General features: G+C 39.0%; 1 protein-coding gene across 1 annotated transcript in view; it reads left to right on the top strand.

Moving 5' to 3' along the window:
- Positions 1–18,363, top strand: part of Sorcs3 (sortilin related VPS10 domain containing receptor 3) — a 613,376-nt gene that overhangs the window by 584,915 nt on the left and 10,098 nt on the right. The window contains exons 21-23 of the mRNA XM_057779107.1: positions 11,268–11,391; positions 12,974–13,086; positions 17,648–17,779. Coding sequence (XP_057635090.1) covers positions 11,268–11,391; positions 12,974–13,086; positions 17,648–17,779 — 369 coding nt within the window. The remainder of the gene's footprint in view (positions 1–11,267; positions 11,392–12,973; positions 13,087–17,647; positions 17,780–18,363) is intronic.

The raw sequence follows: 18,363 nt of genomic DNA, 5'->3' as shown, positions 1-18,363 counted from the left end.
ACAGAGAAATTGAGAGAGGCATACAGAGATTTCTTCTGTTCCTTCTTCCCACCAATGTGCAGCCTTCTTCTTTTAAACACATTTGTTATAGTTGGTGAACTTTATATGCAGGTCATTATCACCAAGAATATAACATTTATATTAGGGGTCTTTCTTCAGGTTAGAACAAAACAAATGTAAGAAACCAAGTAGTTGAGTTTCTCCACAATCATCTGTGATTTGCTTATTCATCTCTTCCTCCTCCTCAACATCTGCCACTAGTATCTCTAGTTTTTTATTTGATAATATCCTGCAATTAGACTCGTTAGTTTGTTTTCTTTACACGTTGGATTGTTTTTCAGTTAGTAATATGTATTTAAATAATTTCTATGTTGTTTTATAATTTTTATCTGGATATCTCATTTCTTTTTCTTTTCTTTTTTTTGGTTTTGGTTTTTATAGACAGGGTTTCTTTGGTGTCTGTCCTGGAACTAGCTCTAGTAGAGCAGGCTGGCCTCAAACTCACAGAAATCTGCCTGCTCTCCATCCTGAGTGGTGGGATTAAAGGCATTTAATCACAAAGGGCATCAGATTTCTGTGGAGCTGGAGTTACATATGGTTGTGAGCTGATGTGTGGGTGCTAGGAATTTAAACTGGGTCTTTTGAAAGATCAGTAGGTGCCTTTATCTACCCAGCCTTCTCTTTAGTCATTGCATCTTTACCTTCCCAACAGTGAAGCACAGCTTCTCTTACTTAATATTCTCCCCAGGTTTATGGTGTTGGTCTGGACTTTGCCATTCTTCCAGGAATCTAATGGTATCGCATGTGAATGTGCATTTCCCAGATGACATATTTTGTGGAGAATGTGCTCTAAACCCACTGGCCAGTTAATATTGTGTTTGATGGAGTGTCTGTTGTTCTAAAGAGGAAGAGATCTGGTCAGTCATCCTCATCAAATTAAACCACGAAGCCCAATATGGATACGTTGAACAAAACTGCCATATACAGGCTGCCCATGCATGCTTCAGCATTACCAGGGCATAAATTTCATTCATCTTTCATTCTATTCTAAAACCAAGATGCTTTCTTGACACTGTTTAATGTTTCTTAGATTTACTTATATATTTTGTATAACAATTCTTGCACCTTTTGAAGATATATCCTTCCTGCCTATTTCACTTCTCTTCATAATGTCTCTTTCAAAGCTTAGACATTGAAATTAAATGAAGTTCATCTTATTAATTACAGGGTGCTTTGTGACTTTGATATTTATCTACAGTGCCACTGCTGTATACAAGGAAATCCAAGTTTTTTTTATTTTTTTATTCTTTTTTAATTAAAATTTCCACCTGCTCCCCGTTTCCCATTTCCCTCCCCCTCCTCCCACATATTGCCCCCTCCCCCCACTCCCCTCCCTCTATCCCCACTCCTCTTCTCCTCCCCCCACTCCATTCCCCCTCCCTCTCGATACTGAAGAGCAGTCCAAATTCCCTGCCCTGCGGGAAGACCAAGGTCCTCCCACTTCTATCTAGGTCCAGGAAGGTGAGCATCCAAACAGGCTAAGCTCCAAGTTTTATCTTACATGATATTCTAGAGTTTTAAAAATTTTTGTTTTACATTTAAGCTTACAATCCATTTTAGTTCATCTTTGAGAGGAGTAAGGCCTGTGGCAGGGTTCCTTTGCTTGGGCATGCAGCTCTCCTAATGTTCCAACTTAATCTCTCGGAAGCTCTGTCTTTGCTATGTTTTGTTACCCTTCCTTCTCTGGCAAAGATCACATGTAACACTGTGTATTCCTTCTCATGATCTTTTGACTTTCTTCTCTGTCACCATGCCGTCTTGCTTGTTGTTAAGTTTGTAGTAAGTCTAAGGTACAGTTTCATATCAATATTTTATTGCCTTGCATGGATCTTTTTCTTTTCTATAAAAACTTAGACCAAGTTTGTTGAGATCTAAAAAATTACTTTTTAGAATATTTGGGGGGAGGGAATGTATTATTGATAGATCTTAAACTTTGACAATAATGAGTCTTCCTCCCTACGGACATGGAACGTCTCTCTCCTCGTTTGCTTAGCCCATGATTTTCTTCAGCAGAATTTCATAGTCATATGCAGATCTTGCAGATATCTTATTAGATTTATGACTAAGTCTGACATTTCATTTTTAGTAGTGCTGATGCAGATGGCATTGATTTTAATTAAGATTTCACCTGTGCAATACCAGTATCTAATAGAATGACTGACTTATGTATATTCACTCTGAATTTTGAAACCTGGTTGTATTGAACTAAGACATCTCAAGAGTTCGTTTGATGTTAATACTGTTTTGAATTTTTTTAAAAAATACTTTTTTGTTAATTCTTTATGGATTTCACGTTTTGTGTCCTGAGTCCTGATCTCATTCATCTACCTATCCCTTCGTATCCTTCCTCTGCCCTTGACAACTCCCTCATTCTTTTAGGGATCCTATGACTTTGACTTTAGATTGTGTGCTTCCCAGGTATTTCACAGTACACTCACATTCATGCACATGCACGCTCACACACACACACACACACACACACACACACATTTGTGCATACACAGTGACTAGGCTCATTTGGAATTGAGATAGTATCTCTTTTTCCTACAACTGTTAGACTAAGATAAAAACTCTTGTGAGTTAGGCTCTAATTTATTTGTTTCTTCTAGGGACAGATTTTTTAATAAGCCGTAGTGCACTGATGTACTTGGAAATTATCCCTTATCCCCCTCGCTGAAAGAAGCACAAAAGCACATTTCTCCAGTATTTATGGGAGACCCTGACCAGCTCCTGTCTCTAAAATTTACAAAGCTCTGAAGGCCTCCTATGACTCACCGGATCCTCCCTGCAGTTTTAACTACCCTATGTTTGTTTACCATGAAAATCTATTGTGTCCTTGATGTTGCTTATCCTGGCCAAGATAGTAATTTAAAAATAATACAAGAAACATGCCAAATTTGGATGAGTTGGGCACTGAGAGGTAAAATAAATAACTACTCAGTTATTAGTTTGGAATGATGATGTGATTTCTACCTCTATCCTCACTCCTGAGAGGTAAGGCTGGGAGGTGCCTCCCCCCGATCTGGTATAAAATGACAGCATAATACAGCAGAGGGTGCATGGACCTGGGACTGAGGGTCATGAGTTATGTTGCCAGAATGGCTATGTCTCAGATAACCCTGGATGTTTGGCCTTGGTCAGGTTGTTTGTCCTGAGCTGCCATTCACTCACTCTCTCATCTTGCCTATTGTAGAAAGTAAGATGGTGCACATTTAAATATCACTACTGCATGGTCAGCAACTGGATGCATTGCTGTTTATCATTGAAATACGTCTATTAAAAATGATGGTAAAAGAAAAGATTCATGGACCCAGGGGACTTTCAGTTTGTACTATTTCTGTCTAGCAGGTTTAATTTAACTTTGCAGTATGAGTGACTAATCCTTTTGCATTTCTGGATTTTTTTCAGGATAGCAACAGATAGTCAGGTCTATATTTGCTACAGTAGGAAGCCTCTCACAGTGTATAACCAGCATCCCAAGTTGAAACACTTGATTAGTTGAAGAAACAACCTCAGACTCAGGAGCTCTAAATCCATGAAGCCTATGCCATTACTCAGCACAAGAATGCTGCATTACTGGGAATGTGTATCCCCTTAGCGTTACTGAGCAGTCATTTTTCTTTAAAAATCATGCGATATAAAAAGAAAAGAGGAATGAGAAAATCACTGGGGGAAAAGTTTATTTTTCCCCTGAGAGTATGAGAGTTTGGCTTCTATTTGGGACATTTTTTTCTATTAATGTACATTTGCTTTATCATCTTTAGTGAGAAACCACTGTATATAATGAGTTCTTGGATGGATCTCAGCATAGAAATTTACTTGGCAGACAACGGGAAGCTAAAGATGCAAATGCAAATGTCTTTATGGTGTCTATTTTCTCTTGAGTGCTGATTCTAAAATATGAAGTGCCTAATAATGGTCTCTAAGTATTTGATTCAGAGTAACTAATGAATGGAAAAAGAGATTGAAGACTCTAGTTTTGATTTCCCTGATAATTATATGTTAGCTTGAGTTATTGAGTCTTTTTGTCTGTAATCAGGGAACTAGCATTTAAAATCATGGAGTTATGCATTGAAGTCTCTCTCATACGTACAGATGTTATGACATATTATGAGAATTTTAAGTGCATATTGACAATGTAGTTTCAGTTTTTTAATTGATTACTGGAGGTATTCCTTTTGGTAAGAAATTCCCATCCAAAAGCTTAAAAATGGAGTGCAGTGTACAGGCCTCCCATAACACAAAGGTTAATACCAGTTGATATTTGTTTCCAAAGAACAAAGCTAGCAATACCTGAAAGCCAAAAGTATAAATTAATTTCAGAATATGACAAATGTGGGTTGAAATCCAGACAGATTTTTCTTTGTTTTAGTCCATTGGTCAAAACTTTCATTGAGTCTCAGTTTTATTAACTGTGAAGTCAAGTACTAACAGTAAAAACTACAATTGATTATTTTCATGAGCTTTAAGCAAAGAATACTCATGAATCACATAGAACATGGCTAAGATTTTGGGACCATCAGACATTGTTACATACTGATGACATTTAGATCTAGGAATAAAATCTGACAGGGTTATACAGGTCATGTAACTGTCTACACAAACAGTTACTTCCTGCATTTGAAAGAGACGCATTTCCAGTGCTTTTTGTTATCACCATGTTAGAAACCCATTAATGGAAAAGGGGCTACATTACACCATAACTTAACCAATGATCACCACACTGGGCTGAGAAAGGAATGCGTGTTTTGGGATGTGTTGGTGAGTGTGGTCAACTTCAGATCGGTTTGGCTCCCTTTGACTAGCAAACTGCTCTTTAAAATGAACTAATTCTCATTTCTTTATCCCTAGTATTTTTTTACTTTCTCAATATTTATTATTTTATTTAATCATCAAAACAGATTTATTTATTTAATCACCAGAAACCCCATTTTATAGGGGACACATAGGCTGGTAACCTTGGAAGTTAGTTTGGTGTGTGTGTGTGCGTGCGTGCATGTGTGTGTGTGTGGATACCACATGAAGTAGCAAAGTTCACTCAGGTGGTTAAGTTAAATAAAAATATTGGTACAAATAAAGTGACCCTCTAACTCTATAGCCAGTTCTTTTTCTGATGCTATTAATATCAGGGGTAAAAGGCATGGACTGCATTATCCCTGTCTTCAAAGAAATTGTGTTCCATCTGAAAAGGCAAGATGAAAACACATAGAGTAATTGGTGTGGAAGTATGATGTGGGGATAAATAGAAAATAATGAGCATTCCTGAGACCCAGCTGTTGGCTTGTGTACCGGCAGAACTATCAGCAGGGGACACGAAATTGTATCAGGTCCTCCACAGATCTTTCTCAGAAGCTGCATTTTCTACTAGATGCGAGGAATACAAAGAAGGATAAATTCCATTTCTCGCCTTCAAGAAATGTGCTCCATTTGATAATATGAATTTAACATCCACGAAAATGAATAAGAAGGGAAGGCAGTGGGAGAATCCCCATGCAAGCCAAGTAGGGCATCCTAGGTAGTGTTGAATGCAAGCCTTGTGAGCCAGAGAGTGACACTTACGGAAATGGAAATGGTCCTAAGAAGCAAACTTTGAAGGAGCAGCAGAGGCGAGGCATGGAAAAGGAAAAATTTAGGTGTAAAAGTTAATCCTTGCAAGTGGTTGTATTCCATGTGGATTAAGTCTGTCAAAACAAAGCATTCATATGGGCAGACATTGGAAGAAAAACACTTAAACCTGGAAGGATCAGGCATATTATAAAATAATATATATATATATATTATTTTTGTCATAAAAATCCATGTTTAAGGTAAGGTAATAAGTCTTAAAATTAAACAGAGCTATCATGAATATGTGATGCTTCGATAGAAATATTTCTGTGTGTGTGTGTGTGTGTGGTGTCCGTGTGTGTGTCCATGTGTGTATCCATGTGTGTGCGGTGTTCATGCATATATGTTAAATCATTTTCAACTCCGAAGTTTTGCATCAATCTATAGTTATAACACAGCTATGAATACTATTTTGCTGTATTTCTTTCTTAATTTTGTGTGTGTTTAAGTTTCTTTCCATGGTTCTGTGCATGGTATGCCCACAATTATATATCCTGCCTTTCCATTTCATATGATAAGCACTTTTCATACACTGCTGTGTAATCTCTGCAGATTTTCAGTGAGGCAAGTATAGTGATTGCATTGTTTGCTCAGTTTGCTGGTAGAAGATGTGAACGAGGTGCACGCGTTAAACTGTGGGGATTGTGAGTGGCGCAACATTCTCACGACTTGCCGTGCAGACTGCGGGTGGAGCCTGTATCCAGAGATGGCCCTGCAGCTCACTAGTCCATTAGTCAAGTGGAAATCTTAGAACTAAATAGTTCCTCAGAGCTTTTATTATTTCTTGCCAGGCTCGGTTGGATAATTTGTGACCTGTCACACGTGAAGGACTCTTCACTGTGAGGCACACAACCCAAAGTCTAGGCAGGGCATGAGGTATTATTCTAACGGCCCGCTGCAAGCTGGTTCTGCCGCTAGGACAAAGCAGAGGCAGAAAAGTCAATCGTCTGCCTGCTGGGTTTGTGGGTCCCTGAATGGCCAATTTGCTGGGATTAACAGAGGTCTGGCTTAATAAATGTGTCTGCATGCCTAATAGATTTGAGTAAATGAACCTTAAAATACTTGATTTAATTTAGCATTGGGCATTCTACCTCAGTGGCCAATGAAGAACTCAAGGATCCTGTTGACTGTTCCAGCTTTGTGAGGAAGGTGAAATCAGCCATGTTGCCATAACCGCTGATGAAAAACAAAAGCAATTTGGGAAGCAGAATTGGCTTCTGTATTTACCTAGCATAGATGCCTGTCTGTGGCCTGCCACCCAGAGACCAACCATCCCCATCCATCAGCATTTGTTTGCTGTGGCTCTGTGCCCCGACTGGCCGCTGTGATGGCTTGCATTCACCCACCTCTGATGAAATGCTCCCTTTGTCCTTCAGCCCTGAACCCTCTCTTGGCTCTGGAACCCAGGGAAGCAGCCAGATGGAGACAAGATAAGATTTGCTCGGACAGGAGGGAATCAGCTTCTCTCAGAGGAGATGCTATTGATCAAATGCCACAACCAGCTAAGTCTTGGGATAAGAAGGATCTTCTGGGGAGGAGAGAGGGCCATAGGTCCCACTTAGAGCTGATGAAGATGACAAGGGAATAGTGAAGACATTCGGAAGAAACTAGGAACAGAGAAAAGTACTGAGCCATGGAAGGACTGCTAAGGGACAGCAAACAGGACAGAAGAACAATTGAAGATATTCACCACCTGAGGGACTCGTTCAGAGTCTAGAAAAATAAAAACATTCCTATTATCCCTTCTAAAAAATCTTTCACCTAGCATTTTGTGATAAAAATTTCAGATATACAGTAAAATGGTCAGAATTTTGCAAGAAACTGGATGTAGTTCCTCTCTGCACACATATCCACTGTGTGTAGTACGCTAATTATGTTTATTATGGAATGTCACAAGTCTATCTCTGCATTCCTGTCTATACATTCATTAACCTTGATTATAAAAAATTCATTTTAAAGTAACTTTAAGATTATGTGTTTTGTTCTAAGTCATTAAAATTGCAAATCATTGACTGTGAGTTGTTAGTTTCTTGAAAATTTTCCTCCTAGGGGAATAAAAAATATGTATCAACAATGTGACGTATGATTCTGCAGTGTGTATTTACCATTTAAAAAGGCATTCACTTGAGTATCTTGCCTGGTTTGATGCCTTACCTGAACCATTTCCAAGTTTCCTTTATGTTTTCTGCCAATCTCCATCCCAGACTCCTCCCCATCATATCCTAGATTTGCCTGCTACAGACCATCATACAAATGTAATCATATAGTGCAAACTGATCTCTTTCGCCTCTTGTGGTTTTTTGACAGTCACACATCTGTATTTTTATGGGTACCTATGTATATGTATGCATTAATATTATTTTTTGTTGTATGAAGATCCCATGGCTAATTTTTATTTCTCATTGGTGAATTTCTAGACTGTTCACATTTTAAGCTGATGCGAACAGCTGCTATGAATTTCATTAAATGTACATGTATGTTTTCTCTTACCTAAATTCCAGAAACTACAGTGACAGATCATGACATAAGAAATGGCAAATCACTATGGGAAAGGTTCTCATAATTTCTAACAAACCAAACTTTTCTCAAAATGGTTGCAGTTCTTTTATATTTCTACCAAAATAGGATGAGAGTTCCAGTTTGCTTTGTAGTTTCGACTGTGTTTGGCATTATCATTTAAAAATAACTTTTAACCATTGTACTATTACATCTTGATGTCTCATTTTGTTTTCAAAGATCTTGGAAGGCCTCTGACTCATAAGGCTTAATACAGTATGCAATAGTGGTAAGCGAAATGTACCCACAGCATTTGTCAATCTCTTAGGTCAATCTCAGAATGACTTCTCAGAGATAACCTAACTCCAAATGTTCATGTTTTAAACATAAATTCTGTATTTTATTTTTAATTGTCATATAATACCTGAAGAAAATAGGTATAGTTGTTTCTGTACCATATCATAGACACATACAATTGTTTTATAGACCACAGCAAAGAAGACTTCTCCAGAAGTTCATAAACACTGTGCTGTTGGCTACTCTGAGATACTGGGATCCACAGTGTTATCCTTTTCTCTAAACATATAAAGAAGAGACCTAGAACAGACATATATGTTGCCTAAAGTCATTCATTCAAATAGCGATGGAGCCAGAGTTCTTTTTTTTCTTTTTTCATCTTAAAACTAAAATTTTGTATTTCTTTTTAAAAACAAAGTACTGTATATTTTCAATTCCTTTGTCTTTGGCAACCATTGTTTATTATATACATCTATGAAAATTGCTCATTTTTATTGATTTTTATTAAGTTCTACATTTTTCTCTGCTCCCTTTCCTACCTCTCCCCTCTCCTTCAATTCTCTCCCAAGGTCCCCATGCTCCTAATTTACTCAGGAGATCTTGTCTTTTTCTATTTCCCATATAGATTAGATCTATGTATGTCTCCCTTAGGGTCCTCATTGTTGTCTAGGTTCTCTGGGATTGTGATTTGTTGGCTGGTTTTCTTTGCTTTATATTTAAAAACCACTTATGAGTGAGTACACGTGATAATTGTCTTTCTGTGTCTGGGTTACCTCACTCAAAATTATGTTTTCTAGCTCCATCCATTTTCCTGCAAAATTCAAGGTGTCATTATTTTTTACTGCTGTGTAGTACTCCATTGTGTAAACGTACCACATTTTCCTTATCTGTTCTTCAGTTGAGGCGCATTTAGGTTGTTTTCAGTTTCTGTCTATGGCAAACAAAGTTGCTATGAACATAGTTGAGCACATGTCTTTGTAGCACGATTGAGCATCCTTTGGATATATACCCAAAAGTAGTATTGCTGGGTCTTGAGTTTTAAGTCACTGTTCTTGTCATTCAGGAGACAACAGCAGTGTGGTACACATAGCCTCTCATTTCATGGCTATGGATCTTCTATCTTTCCATGGCGTGAATGACACCACCATGCAGAGCCCCAGTTGTTTTCAGCATACTTCTCAAAGCATGACTGTAGGGTTGGAGAGATGGCTCAGCAGTTAAGATTATTTTATTTGCTACTCTTTCAGAGGACCAGGATTTAATTCTTAGCCCCCAGTTATGGGGGATCTGATACCCTCTTTTTGCCTTTCCAGGTACTGCATACATGTCATACACAGAGTACATGTAGGTACAGCATATATACACATAGAATAAAAATAAGCAAAATATCAAAGAAACAGGGCTCTAAACACATATGGCATCATGGTGTGAGTGACAGATCCATTTCTACCTTATCCTTTGCTCATCTCCAAAAGCACACGGGTGCCATTCTGAAGCCATATGTATGATAAATAATGCCTACACCTCGGGAGCTGTCTTTAGCTGAGGGGAAATGGTATTTCTTTATATATTCTTTTCCTTTTTTATTCAATAAAGAGAGAAGAAAATATATCAGAAGCTTGAGGTAGTATCTCTGATTCTGCCCAACAACCATGGGCCTGATCATAAAGGAGTGCTATAGAATTTGAAATAGAAGAAATCAAATTAGTTCTTCAGAAGCCCTGTCAAATATGGTGAGAATAAAAGGATTTCAGTCTTATAGAAAGAACACTGTCTAAAATCCACATCTTGGGGCCTTTGTATTTCTCTGGGTGCCCATATCCAGCCAATGATGAATACACTGTGGGGATTGGCAGATACTTACCCCCCTTAGAGAGCAATTCTGTGCATACTTCAACAAGCTACATTATCATTCTGTATCTTGTTGTCCCTATGCATGGAGGGAAGAGAGAGTCTGCTCGTCTGTGCTTGAAGCATTTCCTTGTGTGCCTTACCCAGCCTCCAGCTGTTATCCCTTACCTTCCACAGCACAGGGATCATGAGAAGACAAGGGTCTTAAGAAAGCCACTGGATACCGACTCTTCCATCTCAAGCTCTGCCTTCCCTTCCTCAAGAACTTTCCTGCATTCTATTTCTCCTTTTGTCCTTGATAAGTCTCTATCTTTTGCTAAGTCAGGCAGAAGCAGAAAGAAAACTAAATCACAACCTATTGTATATGCATGTGTGTACATTCTCAAACTAATAAAAATGGGGGAAATGCTTTGCAAGGGAAAACAGACATAAGTCAACCAAAAAAATCAATTGTAAGGCCCCTGGATTTGTTTGCGTGTATTTTCTGTTGTAAGAATGACAATGTGCTTAAGTCAGGGGATACTGAAGTCACAGGTAACTTCTTTGAAAAGTCCCTGCAGCCCAAAGAAGTATGGGGTAAAACACAAGGGATGCTGGGTAGTGACAGGAAGTGATTCCTTGCTCCAGGAGCCATCAGATACAGGCATTAAAAGCTGATTTTATTTTGCCTAAGAGAAAGAACAAGGGTAATATGACAACTAGAGTGTCACTCGGTGTTCAGGTTTAAATTTTCAGAATCTTAAATTGAATAATACCCTTTCTAGTTCTGGAGATATAACCAGAGTTTTGGGAAACCAAATAAAATTGTTAGTTTATTTTCTTTTTCTTTTTTAACTGAAGAACTCCTGAGAGCTGTCATTTTCTGAATATGCATGACATTCTGAGATTTACAGGAAGGGAAGGAAACCTGGTACCTAAGGAAGGCTGAAGGGATCTTGCTGTTCTCTTTCTTGCAGCCCCTCATCACCTTGGACAGCAGCATCTCTTTCACATTCCTTGCAGAGGGAACCAACACCATCACTGTGCAGGTAGCTGCTGGGAATGCTCTCATCCAAGACACCAAGGAAATTGCAGTACACGGTAAGCTCTGGACCTGGTCACGTGACACTCTCTTCTGTTCAAGTACTTCCTTCCTCCTATACTAGTGCCAACCATAAACTGTTTTAGAATTTGCCAGCTTTTTGGGAGAGCACCGAAGTCCACCAATATAGACTTCACTGGATGGAGAAGTAAAATTTAAAAAAAAAAAAAAAAAAAAAAAAGCAGATCACAGGTAGGCATCTGTTGTCCCTTGTGGAGATACGCATTTTGTGGTATATCTAGATCACATGTTTGGAGTACTTATTAGACAATCACATTTATTATAGTTAAAGGAAAGGAAAAGTCGAGGAACTGTAGAAGGAGCTAGATTTGATGATCTGTTAAGGTGTTAGCATTGTATGTACAGCACTTACTGTGTGACATGGGACAAAAGATCTACAAACCAGAGGAGTAATGCCTCCCACCCGTAGGACTAAGTTTGGATAATGAGATGACCTATGCAGAGTAATGTGGTTTTCCTTTTTGATTGTTGAAATTCCAGCATCATTGTCTGTGAAGGCTTTATAATGACGCTAAAATCATTAGCTTATATAGCTATATACACATCATATATGTCATGAAAGTTGAAACAAAACTGCCTAGGAGAATAAACTAGAGTAAAAGGAGAGGTTAGAAGAGGGGTCCTCTGTGGAGGGATATGTGGATCTATAAAAATGTCCTTATGAAGTTTAATAGCATACACTATGAAAGCACAGCAATAAAATGAATATAAGCATAAATAAAGGCAGATAAGGTGATACACGGAGTTGCCACCATGATCTAAACCATGGGAAACAGTTCTTAATTACAACATTTATTTTAAGTGAAATTAATGATCCTATGTTTCCATCCCTTCAGACCTCCCAGGAGTGCCCAGACGGCCACTATGATTGTACTTTGTTTAGAAAGTTACATGAATGTATGTGAGCCTCTGACCAAGGCATACTCCTCCAACTTTGCCCCAGTGAGTTCTTTTCCTGCTTTTTTGCCAACTGACCACTGGAGACCCTTATTGGTACCTGAAGTAAATATTTTTGTAGGAGTGTAAATGTTACACTGTAAAGTGGATACATCAGAAATGCTGATTTTCATGAATTGGCACCAAGTGGATACATGTGTGTACTTACTAACCAGGTCAAGAAATCAAGCATTACCTTACATTTCTAGAGACAAAGTTTAACCTATTTCCCACACCTGTGAGGGATTTTTAGAGAATAATCAACAATGGAACTGAGGTCAGAGAGCTGAGAAGCATCCATCCCAGCCATTCCTGATTGCTATGCTTTGGTCTGTGTCTGAGATGCACAGAGGGGAGTTCAGATCTCCTCTGGGAGTCCCTGCTTGTCTTTCATTTCAATCGATATTCTTTATAGGAGTTAGCAACATGAGGAAGAGCACAAATCTTCTCTTGGTGGCCAAATGCCTTTCTTTTCAGAAGCCAAAGAGCAACTGAAAATAAGGGAAGGAAGCTGAAACCTTGTGAAAGAACTGGTTTCTCATGCACATGGCTATGGGTCCATGGCCCATCGAAGCCTCGCATCTCACTCTGCCAGCTTCACCTGCACATTCCATCTTGTTACAGAGTACTTCCAGTCACAGCTCTTATCCTTCTCTCCAAACCTGGATTACCACAATCCTGATATTCCCGAGTGGAGGCAAGACATTGGCAATGTTATCAAGAGAGCTCTGGTTAAGGTGAGTTGACTGTATCTTTTATTCTTTGAGACAAAAAAAAGCAATAGATGACAGAACCAAGATTTCAAAATTCTATTCCAAAGAAAGATGAGGAATTTTTATCCATATATAGAGAGAAATAAAGAAAAGTCAGAACTGGGTAAGGAGGAGCAAAAAAACAGGAGACATGAGAGAGTATAGCTGGGAATAGAACAGAGTCTAGTCTAGTGTCTGAAGATGGAAATTGGCTCAGTGTTTGTCCCAAGTATTTCTGAGACAGGGTCTTGACACTCCTAATGAAATGGATAACAGCTTGATGAATCTCTACTAATTTTATGCATTTATCTGCAATTTGCCTATGATTAGGCCCTTCTTAAATACATATTTAAGTTCACTAGGTTACCATTGTCCACACAGCTAAGAAACAGAGCAGCCCACCAGGGAAATACAGCTATAGATTTAAGTCAAAGTTATATTTGCTGTGGGGAAAATAAGAGTGTTGTTAACAAGTCTTGGAAATACATACTAGAATACAATAATGAGTAAAACATTTAATTTAAGTGGATAAGTAAGTCTAATTAATGTGCTATAATGTAGAGGCATAGCCAGCATCTCCAAAAAGCACGGAGAAATGTGTGACTTCCCTATCCTGGAGATGGCAAGGCTGACCCATGCATTCAATTCAATAGATATTTCCTGAACTATTGAAGTGGTTCCAATGAAGATATTTTAAAGGATATGTGCCAGTTAATAGGGAAGAGATTTTACCTTTCAGGTAGAATGAACAGTACATGCAAAGCCAATTCCTGCTAGAAGCGCTCAGTATTTTGCAGAAATGGTCAGTCTCTATCTGATAGGAGAACAGAGTGGTCAGTAATGGACTATTGTGGTTAAATCATAGTGTGAAGAATCAGAAGAGCTAAGTTGTAAGCACCAGAGGATGTGAAAAGTATGATGTTTCCTTTAAGTAGAAAATTCTGTATGTATATATATACATGCCAGGCACCTATTGCTGTGGCAATGCAGAAGAAAGGATGCTTAGGCAGAAAGGGCAGAATGTGTAGATGCTTTCAAACAAAAACAGGGGTTGTGTAGACCATGGAAAATTAAATCACAAGGAGAAAGGAGACAAGGGCTCATGAATATAATCAACATCAAAAGTACTAGGAATTTATAGGTGAGAGGAAAAGAAAAACTTTGCAATCCAAATAATAAATATGAGGTGTTCTTGCCACTAACTAATTTAGGACTATGTAGCAGAGAATGTACTTGGACACAGTAATGGGTTTTGATCATTTGATGTGAGTTTGGAAGACATGAGAAATGATTGCATGAACATGAACAGTTGGGAATGTGGACCTCAAGGTCAAACAGAGGTTCAAGATGGAGCAGCAATGTCTGCACCAGTGCTGTAGAGATCATGAGTCTTGCCTGGGAGGAAAGTGGGATCAGGGAGTCGAGACTGCTAACATGCTTCAGAGCAGAGGGGGAAACACAGGGAAAGATACGGAAAAGGAGCTGACAGGAAGGAAGTGGAGTAAGTCAGTGAGGAGGACAGAGGGGAATTCCTGTGGGCAGTATCGTAAGGGAACTTCAGACTCTCTATAAAGGAATTATCCATAGAAAGAGATAAGAAGAAGACAGCCTCTTTGTTCTGTCTGGGCTCCTGTCCAATGATTGACTTACAAATGACAAAAATTTATCTCTTGAAATTCTCCATGCTAGAAAGTTGAAGACCAAGACATTGATAAGAGCATGATCCATAAATGGCATTTTCTCTCTCTGTGTTCACACAGTAGAAAGAGGGCAAAGTGGTTATCTAGAACTTCTTGAATAAGGGTATTGATCTCATTCATGACTGTTCTACCCTCATGGCCTAATCACCCTCCCCAAGCCCTTCCTCTCCTGACTATCCCATTGATGCTGAGGCTTCAAACATAAACTGTAGATCACGAGTGCTCAGGCCATAGTGCACATTCTTACCACATCATCCAGGGTGCGATCATGTTTTACATACTTAGTTATTAAGCATTTAAAATATTTTGAAGAAACCATTTGGATACTGTGTATATCTTGTTGCCTAGTCCTTAAAACTTCAAGAGGTCAGCTTAATGGTGGTGGTGCATGCCTTTAATCCCAGCACTAGGGAGGCAGAGGCAGGTGGATCTCTGTAAATTCAAGATCAACCTGGTTTACAAAAGCTAGTTCAAGGACAGGCTCCAAAGCTACAGAAAAACCGTGTCTCAAAAACAAAGCAAAACAAACAAAAAACAAAAACAAACAAAACTTCAAGAGGTTGGTTTCTTAATCAGAAGTCCCTTTAGACAAGATTAAGTGTATGTAGATGCACAGCTTCAAGGTCCCTCTATGACCCCTGACTGACCCTTCCTGAGATGAAACAAGGAGGATCATACCAGCCAAGGCACTGGCAGGTTCACCTCTTTGCTTTGTTAGGTAATCCTCAAAATTCTGTGGGATAATGCTCTAGTACACTGTAAAGATTTGCCACTCATATTGGTTCAATAAAACACTGATTGAATAGCCAGGCAGGAAGTATAGGCATAGCAACCAAACTAGAAGAATTCTGGGAAGAGGAAAGGCAGAGAGTCAGTCACCAGCCAGATGCAGAGGAAGCAAGATGAGAATGTATCACTGAGAAAAGATACCAAGCCACGTGGCTAAACATAGACAAGAATTACAGGCTAATTTAAGTTGTAAGATCTAGTTCATAATAAGCCTGAGCTAATAGGCTAAATGGTTTATAATTGATATAAGCCTCTATGTGTTTCTTTGGTACTGAATAGATGTGGGATCAAGCAGGACAGAAACTTCTGTCTGTATCAAAATGGTTCACTCTTTCTTGTGCTCTAATACTTGCTACCTCTGGCTGATGAGGAGAAGGTCTTCCTGCTCTGTGTACTAGGACTCTGTGACTTCCAGATATTTGGTGGTCATGCATCCCCACACGATACTGATATGTCTGGAAAACCACCGTGGGAGTGCAATGCTTTTGTGGCTGGTAGATGTTTTTAGACTTTATTGCTGTTTCTGCCTTCCTGTCTCTCTTTAGTTTATAGTAACCCTGAGAGTTAGCTCCAATCATTAAGCCTAGTTCTACAAAGGAATTAGAGCTGAGCAAATAGGCAACAATCTACCCTTCTGCCGCCATTCAATTCAGCAAGCATCATTGGTTCATTGAGTTTCTATCATGTCAAGCAACTTTGGAATAGTGAAGTATCCTCAAAGATTTCCGGGGATGCAGATGCCTGGACAAGCACACAGTCAACATCTGTCCCCCCAACCACCACCAAAAAAAGTACTGCAACTAACAGATGCAATTGTAGGCAATTGTGGACATGATCAGTGTCCCTAAAGTGTGATGACAATCATGATTTGAATAGCCTGGAAGACATAATTGCAGGCGGATGGTCACATGAGAATCCTTTAAGTGAGGTGGCATTTCAGCTGAACCACACATCCTCTGTCATATTTATATTGAGAGACTATACATTTTTCTTAATCAAAGAGCATCAATACACACAGGAAAGAATAATCTACAGGAAAATTTAGTTCATTTCCACCCATTTTTTTCCATCAGAAACTTGGCTTTTTTAAATTTTTAATAACAGAACTCAATAAAATCAGATGCTCAAGAATAGAAAAAATCACCCATAATCCCATCTTAAGATTTAGAATTTAAATCTTATATGCATTTATATTTTTATAAACTTGTAATGAAAGAATTGTATAGAAATAAAATGAGTATGCAGCCATTATAAGTAACCACATGACCTCATCTAGTGTTCAACATCACCTTCAACATAGAATAATATTTTCTCATGTGATTATAGCAGTATGTTCTTAATTTTTGAGTGGTTAGGCTTCCCATTTATTTTTACCTTAGATAATATCATGTTTATTGCTATGTATAGTTTTCAGACAGTTTGAATCATTTTCGTAGGACTAAACATGTTACGGTTGCAGGTTGAAGAACATGAGTATTTTTATGGTCTGAAATAAATTCTTTTGGAAAGCAAATTGATGAGGAGTATCAATTCTTTTTCATGTTTCCAGTCCTGGTGAGTGGCTCTCCCTCCACTGTAGTCACCCCAATAATTCTATTGACCTCAAAGCATTCCTACTTTAACTGGAGAAAGCAAGTGCTCTTCCGCCGTTACTTTGAATTCACCATGCCCCTGCATGTTTCTTTGTGACTGCTTACTCCTCATTTGGACCCATTCTATTTCATTTTTATCTGCTGGTCTAGTTTTCTCAATTAAAAAGTAGAAAATATAAGACGAACTTTTGTTAATGCTCCCAGTAAATACCATTGAGGAATCATTTGGAATAATCTCTGAGTTTCAGGACAACTGAAAGTGAGGGCAGAGAAGGCAGTGGAGTGTTAGCTGGCAGCTTGAGGGGTAACAGAAGGACAATCTGGGTGTACACTGCAGCCTGGGTCTGGAATACGACGTTTTAAAAACATCATACTGGGTCTAAGTGTATGAATACTCTGTTCCTGGCTACTGGTCTATGGAAGGCTGGCACTTAAACCCTAACTCTTTTCTTTAAATTTTTGCAGGTAACCAGTGTCCCAGAAGACCAGATTCTCGTGGCTGTGTTCCCAGGTCTCCCCACTTCAGCAGAGCTTTTCATCCTGCCACCTAAGAACTTGACAGAGAGGAGGAAAGGCCATGAAGGGGATCTAGAGCAAGTAAGTCACAGACTCTTGACTGGGACACCTGCCACCACACCAGGCTCTGTGTTAACATAAAGTGGTTTCTAGTCGAAGAGCAAGAGCAGCCTACCAGTCAGCCAGTGGCTCTTGTCCCAACATCTTGGATCTTGAACAATTATCAACCCTATGCATAATAAACAAGGATAGAATAGTGTCCCAGCCTCACTTATTCTAGTGCCTGGCATTCTTGAGCCTTTCGTGCCCTCCACTGGTGAAGGAGAGAGGGAGAGTGAAAGGGACAGATATTAATACAGAGACAGAGGCAGACAGGGTCACACATACTGGTGTGTTCCCTATCTCTTTGTGGGAATAAACTGCATGGGCCCTAGAGATGTTGGTCAATGTTCTGGAGAGGAAACATATTGTTTTTAGACACTTCTTTGGAGAAAGATGGATTTTTGCTTTGACAAAACGAGCATTATTTCCGAAGTGGGTTATGACTGACTGTCATTGTTGGACTCATGGTTCTTGTGATCAGCGCGCAGTTCTGGAAGTAAACAGGCTCAGTCTTCTGGTTCTTCCTATCGCTTTTGCGTCCACTGGGATATTGCTGGCTGCAT

Source organism: Chionomys nivalis, chromosome 8 (genome assembly GCF_950005125.1).
Source record: "Chionomys nivalis chromosome 8, mChiNiv1.1, whole genome shotgun sequence".
Taxonomy (NCBI): domain Eukaryota; kingdom Metazoa; phylum Chordata; class Mammalia; order Rodentia; family Cricetidae; genus Chionomys; species Chionomys nivalis.
This window is presented reverse-complemented; position numbering and strand designations above follow the sequence as displayed.